The 9,493-nt window shown below is 40.5% G+C and overlaps 1 protein-coding gene across 1 annotated transcript; it reads right to left on the bottom strand.

Moving 5' to 3' along the window:
* Positions 1 to 425: 425 nt before the first annotated feature.
* On the bottom strand, positions 426 to 1,511 carry GPR15 (G protein-coupled receptor 15; the record flags this gene model as incomplete). The annotated part of the gene is made up of 1 exon (XM_081088565.1): positions 426 to 1,511. One exon carries the CDS (start codon positions 1,509 to 1,511, stop codon positions 426 to 428), a length of 1,086 nt encoding a protein of 361 aa, XP_080944691.1.
* Between the last annotated feature and the right edge of the window lie 7,982 nt (positions 1,512 to 9,493).

The following is a 9,493-nucleotide window of genomic DNA, read 5'->3' as shown; positions in this document are numbered from 1 at the left end:
GTCCACTTTGGAGCCCAGTATGAAGGGTGGTGTGGGCCAAGGTACCATTGTTCTTGAAAGAGGAAAAAGCCTAAATGTGCATTAAGAATCTTGAAGAAAGAAACTAGTCCAAGCAGGAGCCTTTATCTCAGAGTTCAAGGACATAAAGGAGTTGTATTTTGCCCTGTGAACTGGATTGGCAAGGGTCAAATAAGGCCAGTCTGCTGGGAAAAAAAAAAACAACACAAAAAAACCCACCCCACCAGCATATGGCCTAATTATATCCACAAACACAAAGACTTTTCAATGGTCTTTTTCATAAAAATTAACTCTTCCTTGCATTTATGAAGCAATATGAATACTTTTAGCAATACTCTTCTTCCTCCTTTGTCGACCCAAATGAGCTGTCCAGTCCACCAACAGAGCTTGAGAAGTCAGAGTTCCTTTTAGAGTGACACAGACCTCTTTCTCCTCCTGGCAAAGTCCCCTGCATGAATGAAGCTGGAGAGCGCCTTAGTGACGTGACTATCTGAGGTCTCCGTGCTGCTCCCAAAGTCGTAGTTCCTGAGGCCAGGGCACAGGCAGTGCACAGCGGCCCGGCGGATGTAGCTGTCAAAGACATAGTAAATAACAGGGTTGACACAGCTGTTGGCGAATGCTAAGGGCCCACTCACCTCCATGCCCAGCTGGGGAATGGACGAGGAAAAGTAGTGTTCTTGCTGCAACCTAGAGACAATGGCCAGGAGCTTGAAAGTATTAAAGGGCAGCCAGGAGAATACAAAGGCTGCCACGACGATAAATATGATCTTGAGGGATTTCCTCAGCTTCTTGTTATGCTTTCCCGTCTGCTGGCAATGGGCACACAGCTTCCTTGTGATACAGCAGTAGCAGGTCGCAATGCTCACCAAAGGCGCAAAAAAGGTAGCAATCAAGGACACCAGGGCCCAAGTCAGTTTAATCGACGTGGCCCTCTTTTCTGCACAGTACGGCTGATCATTAATCAGGATGAGCTCCCTGGACAGAAGAGAAGGCAACCCCAGGAGGCAAGAGACAAACCAGACGCTGGCACAGACTCCGTACGCACAGTCTCTCCTTCGGAATCTCCTGGATACGGCTGGACACACAATGGCCAGGTAGCGGTCGATGCTCATGCAGGTGAGCAGGAAAACGCTGCAGTGCATGTTGACTGAGATCATGTAGGAGCTGCCTTTGCACAGGAAAGAACCTGTTCTCCACAGTCCTAACGAGGCTTCTTTATCCACCCAGAGAGGCAGCGTGATGAGGAAAATGAAGTCCGAGGCGGCCAGGTTCAGGATAAAGATGTCGATCAGCCTCCGGCTGCCGCGTTTGAAATGCAGCACGCTCATGAGGAGGAGGTTCCCCAGCGCCCCGAGCAGGAACACGGTTGCGTAAAAGATGGGAAGGAAAACAGATGTGTAAGGAGCATGGAAGTGGGGCTCCTCCAGATCGTCAGGATTTGGGCTTGTCCCATACAAATAATCCCAATAAACAGAGGTTGCTTCTGGGTCCATCCCTAAAGATCAGGTGGCAAAATCTGGTAAGTTTCCTTACCTAGGAAGTTTTTGTATGAATTTTAGAAATCTCAAGGCAGCTTCTTTTATACAGTGCCACTCCTCCCCCACCTCACCACTCCCTTAGAAGATCTTGGTACAAACATAAACACAGAGATTAAAAAAAGCAGTTTCTACCACTCTTCAGAGAGCGCCCACCAGGGACGTCACCCTGATTGGTGTTGGGTGGTTGTGGTTTTTTCAATTTACATTTGCCCATGAAACTAAGCTGCTTTTTTACTTCTTGCTTCAAGGTTTTGAACTTGTTTCTTTAAATCCAGAAATTAGAAAATGGATTAACATTTTTTCCTTACCTATGTTAAAGACCTATTTTGCTTTTCTAACAGAGAATCCTTTTGATCTAGCCCTCTGTCTCACATATAAGATACTGTTTTACTTTTAGAATTTTAAGGTGATGATGGTGAAGATACTGTTTTTATTTACATCATTGGTGAAATGTGAAGAAAATAGTCTTCCGTTGCATGAAGAGTGAATTGAAACTCTAAATCATGCCAGTCTGCATCTATGGCAAACATAACGGTTCCAGTTAGGTTATGAGATTTTTCCCAATTCTTAACTCTTTTAGTTCATATATAATCAATCCTGTCTCACTCAATACGATCTTCAAAGCCTGAGGCCATATCTTGTGCTTTTATTATTTGCAAAAAAATTTCCATTATGATTAGCACAACACCTTGCACATAGTAGGTGCTTTGGGGATGTTAGTTTATTTGAGTTGATTAGAAACGCTCTTATTTTTGTGATTCAGTATTATTAGCAATGGTGAATTCATTGGGTTTAACTCCAGGCATTCTTATAACTTACAAATACAGGTTTAAAAATCACCAATTGATATTTTCAACTTCTCTACTATTATAATTCAACCAATAACATTCCCTTTGTTAGGATTAAGATTCTTGTTTGAAAGATTTTTCTCCTACTAACCCTTAAACACCTACCCTTCATCAGACTCTAGGTCCCCTCTCTTCTTTATACCTCACTTTTGTAGCAGTGATTGTTTAGTTTTTGAGCTATGACTTTTCCTTCAGTACCTCCAAACATCAGTGAACTTCACTTTGGAAATTATTGACCTGGCAACAGAGAGACTTATATTAAGTGACATTATAATGGAGTTGCCAGTATAGGCACTATAAAAGGAAGATTTTTGGTTCATTCAAAACACTTGGGAAGTAGGCTGACATAGGAAAGATCCCATCATATTTTCTTATCTATTCTCTTTTATATTAGAAAGACCATAGCAAAATATAACAAATTCTGAAATTTATTTATTTCAAATTTTTACTAACCGAAGTGGCTCAAGCTTCCCTCACACTCTTCTCTCCTTCCCTCTTTCCCTCCATCTCATTTCATCTACAAAATTACAGTTTCAGATTGATATTACGAATGCATGTAGATGAAAATACCATTGTTAAACATTTGAAGTTATTTCTACTGAATTTTTATTTCTTTCAGACTTAATATGTTGAAAAGAATGATCCTGCCTGCTGTATTCCCTCCTTCTCTCTTTTCCTTGAATGTCACCTCAGTCTTAGGCGTCAGCCTAAATCAGGGGAAGATGAGGGCTCCCCTGATCTGGGGCAGCCCCGGGAAATCACCTAGAAGTTGCTGTTTTTTGGTCTGAGTCTGCCTTCTTCTATTTCCTGGCTGTCCTGTGTTGTTCATGAAAGGAGGGGAGGGGGCAGGGGGCACACCCCTTACTAAGTACAGGCTGCAAATGAGAAGAACTAATGCTTTGACGTTTCGGGGATGAAAGTCTTTCCCATGTGTAAGCCTTAAATATTTAATAGAATGATTTATTTTGTCAAATAGTTTGAGCAGGACAATATTAACTTGAAAAGGATTAATGGAGTAAACACAGACTATTCAACCACTATATCTATGTGTATGTGTCTTAAATTAATATGTATATTTATACTTTGATTGTATTGTTAGAATCTATATTATGCAAACAGAAGTTCTTTTGGCATTTTAGAAGATAAGATTGATTTGGGGCCTAAAATACTTTTTAAAAAATTTTTAGATATGTCTCAAAAAATCCACATAAAAATTATAAACTGGAAAAGAGTTGATGCTCATACTCTAGAGCAGTGGTTCTCAACCTTGGCTGCACATTAGAATCACCTGGGAATCTTTTTAAAATCCTGATTTCTGGGCCTCATCCTCCGGAAATTCTGTTTCTTTGTTATGGGTTGGGGCCACAACATTAGTAACAAAGAAACAGAATTTCCGGAGGATGAGGCCCAGAAATCAGGATTTTAAAAAGATTCCCAGTTGATTTTAATGTGCAGCCAAGATTGAGAACCACTGCTCTAGAGAAAAATATCTGGCTGCACAATTATTCTGTAGGCCTTAAATTTTCTTTCAGCATTCAAAATTGTTGGCCTGCTGATGTAAACTATGTCAAACAAATCTGAATTTCTCAGTAAATTTTAAGCCAGCTGTAGACAAAATGACTTACTTCATGATGCATGGTCACTTGGAATACAGTAATTAGTGGTTGAATGCTGCGATGTGAGAATATCTAACGTGGATCAACAGTATCTTGGGACCCAAGTTAAAAAACAAATTAAGTGTTTTGAGCCACAAAAGTGAACAAATAGAATTGTTCTGAGCTTTTAATAGCTCAAAGAATACTAAGCTATTTTAAGACAGAACCCATAATAGAAGCTGACTAGACAAAGTAAGGGCGGACATTGCTCTAAATCAGCTAGGGTGTAATGGTCATTTTCAGGCTTCAAATGCTCTTTGACATAAATATGAGTTAATTAACAATAAAATAAGCAGTACACATAGACCAAAACTCAAAACATCACCACACATACAGCCTATAAAAAAGCAGTCTGAACAGGATGATTTAAAAAAAAAAAAAAAAGAGTAAGATGTAAATATTAGTAACTGAATTACAGCATATATGCCATCTCAAGAATGGGTTTCCCCTCCAAGCTGCTCAACTTTCCTCTCCTATCCCGGCAGATAATTGCTTCCACCTTTATGTTCTCTGAGACCTTATACAACACTGTTTATGATTCATTCCACATGATTTGTTCTTTTGGTGTCTGACCTCCTGAGCTGATCATGAGCAAGTTGAAGGGAGAGACCATTCATTGTCTCTCCACTGGCCTCTAGTAACTACCCAATTAAAGTCTTTTATGGACTGTCGAAGACATTGTTTTGAACCTGTGGGTGCCAGACCACATTACCCACATGAGAGTTGCTTGGGTGCTTTCTGAACTGTAGCTTTCTGAACACAGTCCCAGATTTATTGAATCAAAATCATGAGGAGTGAAGTCCAGGACTTTATGTTTAACAAACATCAAAGGCCATTCTTATACACACTAAAGTTTAGAATCACTATTCTCATTCATTTATCTTAACCAACTTCAGATGTTATGCTTTGTTATTGCTTTGGCTAACTTTTTAAAAAGTTTAAAAATCACCTCTAAATTTGAATTTTTTAGAAGTCTTCTACCTTAAACCACAAAATTTTAGAAATTTAGACTTCGGAGCTCTTCCTATTCTGTGTCCCAGTTCCTGAGATATGTTCAGAATTGGGTCAGATGTTGAAGATGAGGAGAGAGTAAGGTTTTCTCCACAGAGAATCTATTATCAATGTATCATGTGGCCATAGCTGTGACTTGCATCCTCTGCTTCACAGGTGGGCTGAGGTTTTCTGTGAATACAGCCACCCCAACTGGCATCGTGATATATTTCTTCTGCTTCTTCTCTGTCAACCACTCTGGTCCCCATATTAAATAGGGACTCATCAGAATATATAGCAGATAGCATAGCAGAAAGAAATCTCTGCTCAGATATGCTGTTCTGATGAGCCCCTATAATAAATGGCAAATATCATGAAGCAAATTGTTTTTCATTAATTTTATCAGATGACGATATATTTTATTAGAAAAAACCTCACTCTTGTCCATTTCTTATTTGAGTATTATACAGTGTATAACAATTTAAGTAGTCCAGTTTAAGAGATCTGTTTATACTCTAAGAGTTAATGATTTATTTTTATTTTGGCAGTTACTTGGAGAGTTTTCTGTAATACACTAGTAATGTAATATATCCTACCAAATTAAGTGTTATCAGGTTCCATCACAGGGACTATAGAGCATTGACTTCATTTAATTTATTTTTTATTATAGTTGATATACAATATTATGTTAGCATCAGGTGTACAACATAGTGATTAGTTATTTATATACATTACAAAGTGGTCACCTCTTATAAATCTAGTACCCATCTGACACCCTATATGGTTATTACAATATTATTTACTATACTAGAGGCCAGTGCACAAAAATTGTGCACTGGTAGGGTCTCTAGCAGCTGCCAACTGCTGGCCAGGTCCTCCCTCCCTTCCCCCAGCAGGCCCCTGATCGAACTCCCAGTCAAGTGGACAATTTTCATAGTATGCTTTTATTATATAGGATTCCCTGTGATGTACTTTATATCCCCATGACTAATTTTATAACTGTCAATTTGTACTTCTTTATAAAAATTTTTATGAGTTTATTTGATGACATGTTTATTGATTTGTTCCAATTATTTATGCATTCATTGGTTGATTCTTACATGTATCCTGACTGGGGATCAAACCCACAACCTTGGTATTTCGGGATGACGTTCTAACCAACTGAGCTACCTGGACAGGGCATTTAGTTGAAAAAAAATTTTTTTTAAATCATCACCTGAGGATATTTTTCCATTGATTTTTGGAGAGAGTGGAGGAGAGAGGGAAAGCCAGAAAGAAACATTGATGTGAGAGAAACACATTGATTGGTTTCCTACAACCAGAGCCCAAGCCAGGAAGGAGCCTGCAACCGAGGTATGTGCCCTTGACCAGAATTGAACCAGGGACCCTTTGGTCCATAGGCTGATGCTCTATCCACTGAGCCAAACTGGCTAGGGCAGTTGTAATTTTGATGTGGTTGTGAGAGGAGGTGAGCACAGCATTTTCCTACTCTGCCATCTTTTTCTTTCCTTTTTATTGAATTTATTGGGGTGACACTGTTTAACAAAATTACATAGGTTTCAAGTGCACAATTCCACAACACATCATCTGTACACTGTATTGTGTGTTCGCCTCCCCAGTTCAAGTCTCCCTCCATTCTACTCTGCCATCTTGAGGAAAGCCAATTTAGATGAACTTTTCTATTTGCCTTGTTCTTGGTTAAATAGCTATTTTTCTATAGTGAATTGATCCAAGGAAAAATTTTATATAAGTTTTTTAGGGTGGTTGTTTATTGGAGCTGAGAGTTTGTATATATTCCTATTTTTCTTCTTTCTATACTACTAGGTTTTCCTTTCACAAGAAAAACGAAAAAATGTTATGAGAAAAATATATTGTAGATATACTTTATTCAACATAATTTTTTAGTTCCTAAAATATGTGCAATTAAAAATTAATATTTAATTAAATTAGGGAATTTGGTATGAAAGGGAATTCTCATATTAAGAATTGTTTTGTAAGTACATAATATAAGCAAATAATATCTGCATATCTATATTTTCAGTTGTTGGCTTATTTAAACTGAAACGTAACTGCAAAACCTGCTGAAACTAGAACCACCCTTGACAAATTAAGCCTAGTTCAACTTTGCTTTTAAATGTAAATTGCATAATCTGTGCATGGTTGCCTTAAGTTATCTTTAACATTTTATAAAAATATTTCAATCCAGCTACAGTTTTCCAAAACAACAGAGTAAGAAATGGAAGCAGACATTTAACTCTATTATGAAGGATTTATATTGCCTACCCACACAAATAAGTATAAACAGAAAACACCCAAGATGCAGAGATAAGTCAGAAATATGGTTGTGTGCTTGGGGTTACTGCATTCGATGGGACAGTGCAAGTCCTCTGTGCTGACTGGGCAGGATGGTCATAGCCGCTAACAGGCAGACACTTCCAGGTCCATCCTAAATTGCTGAGTGAAATGTGTTTTGTGTGTTTTCTGAGCATTCTGCAGACTTGATGGGTGAAAGCGACATCCTCCTTGGCAGGTCTCCCCAAAGACAACCACCCTGAATCATGAATGTGCATGTGTGCTTGAACAGAGCTACGTAAGGATGCCTGAAATCTGTCCTGGTAAGTCTTTCCTAGTCATTTGACAGTTAGTCCAGAGGTTCATAAAACCTACTGAAATGAACAGACTCCTACCTCTATAAATGGCTTATTTTCTCCCGCTAGAGCAGCGGTTCTCAACCTGTGGGTCGCGACCCCTTTGGGGGTCTAACGACCCTTTCACAGGGGTCGCCTAAGACCATCGGAAAACACATATATAATTACATATTGTTTTTGTGATTAATCACTATGCTTTAATTATGTTCAATTTGTAACAATGACATTGGGGGGCATCACAACATGAGGAACTGTATTAAAGGGTCACCGCATTAGGAAGGTTGAGAACCACTGCTCTAAAGGAATCAGGAGCTTTTAAAGGCTGTATATCAGTGGTTCTCAACCTTCTGGCCCTTTAAATACAGTTCCTCATGTTGTGACCCAACCATAAAATTATTTTCATTGCTACTTCATAACTGTAATGTTGCTACTGTTATGAATCGTAATGTAAATATCTGATATGCAGAATGGTCTTAGGCGACCCCTGTGAAAGGGTCGTTTGACCGTCAAAGGGGTCGTGACCCACAGGTTGAGAACCGCTGCTGTATATAATGACCCTAGATGTTCAATACATATTTTCCAGTACTAATATATAATAAGAAAAGCATTATATGCTAATTAGACTGGACAGCCAAACGACCTTTTTGACGAAGCTGTGGCAGCGGGGATGAGGCAGGGGCGGTTAGGGGCGATGAGGCAGACAAGTGGTTAGGGGTGATCAGGCAGGCAGGCAGGCAAGCAAGTGGTTAGGAGCCAGCAGTCCCAGATTGCAAGGGGGATGTCTGCCAGTTTAGGGATCAGCCTAAACCAGCAGTCAAACATCCCCCAAGGGGTCCCGGATTACAAGAGGGTGCAGGCCAGGCTGAGGGACTCCCCTTCCCACCTCTCACCCCCCACCCCCCCATGCACGAATTTCATGCACTGGGCCTCTAATAACTTAATAATTGTTTACTATGCCTCAGTCTCTGTGCTGGGCAATTTATTTTTTATTTTCTTCCTCATTCAGTACTCACAATGATCACTTTGGATAGGGGCTATTGTCAACACCCATATTTTGGAGAACATCCATATTTTGGAGAAAATAAAACTGAAACTTAAAGAAGTAAATTGTCGCCAAAACCGGTTTGGCTCAGTGGATAGAGCGCCGGCCTGCGGACTAAAAGGTCCCGGGTTCGATTCCGGTCAAGGGCATGTACCTGGGTTGTGGGCACTTCCCCAGTGGGGGATGTGCAGGAGGCAGCTGATCGAAGTTTCTAACTCTATATCTCTCTCTCTTCCTCTCTGTAAAAAATCAATAAAATATATTAAAAAAAAAAAGAAGTAAATTGTAATGTCACAAAGCTAGTCGGCTCACTCCAACACTCAAGTTTGGGAAGTCAGTTATTCACCCTGAGCTCAGTTCCCTTGTCTTTGAATTTGAGGTGGTATCTTCCTCTTTGAATTGTAAAACCTCCGTTATATAGGTCACAACCGATGACTAGCAGTGACCGGAGACAGTTCGCCTTAATCTGTGGACCCCAGACCTTTCCTTGTAAAATAAAAGACTCCACCCGTCCAGACCTCCCGTTTGCCTGCCGCTTTCCCTCGGGAGCTGAACTACATCCCCCACAAGGCACCGCGCGCTGCGCCGGGAATGCCGTCCGCCTCCTCTCTCAGCTCTCCCTCCGTCCCTCCTACAACTCCCACAAGCCCCCTCGGCCCTGGGCCTGGGCCTGGGCCAGGGCCAGACCTGGGGTGGAGGCGGAGGCGCGGGAGTTATGGAGGGGGCGGGCTCTGCAGGGAAGTGCGTCAGAGGA

The sequence above is a fragment of the Myotis nattereri genome (assembly GCF_964212035.1).
Source record: "Myotis nattereri genome assembly, chromosome: 3".
Classification (NCBI taxonomy): Eukaryota; Metazoa; Chordata; class Mammalia; order Chiroptera; family Vespertilionidae; genus Myotis; species Myotis nattereri.
The sequence above is the reverse complement of the archived record's forward strand: the minus strand, read 5'-3'. Positions and strand labels throughout refer to the sequence as shown.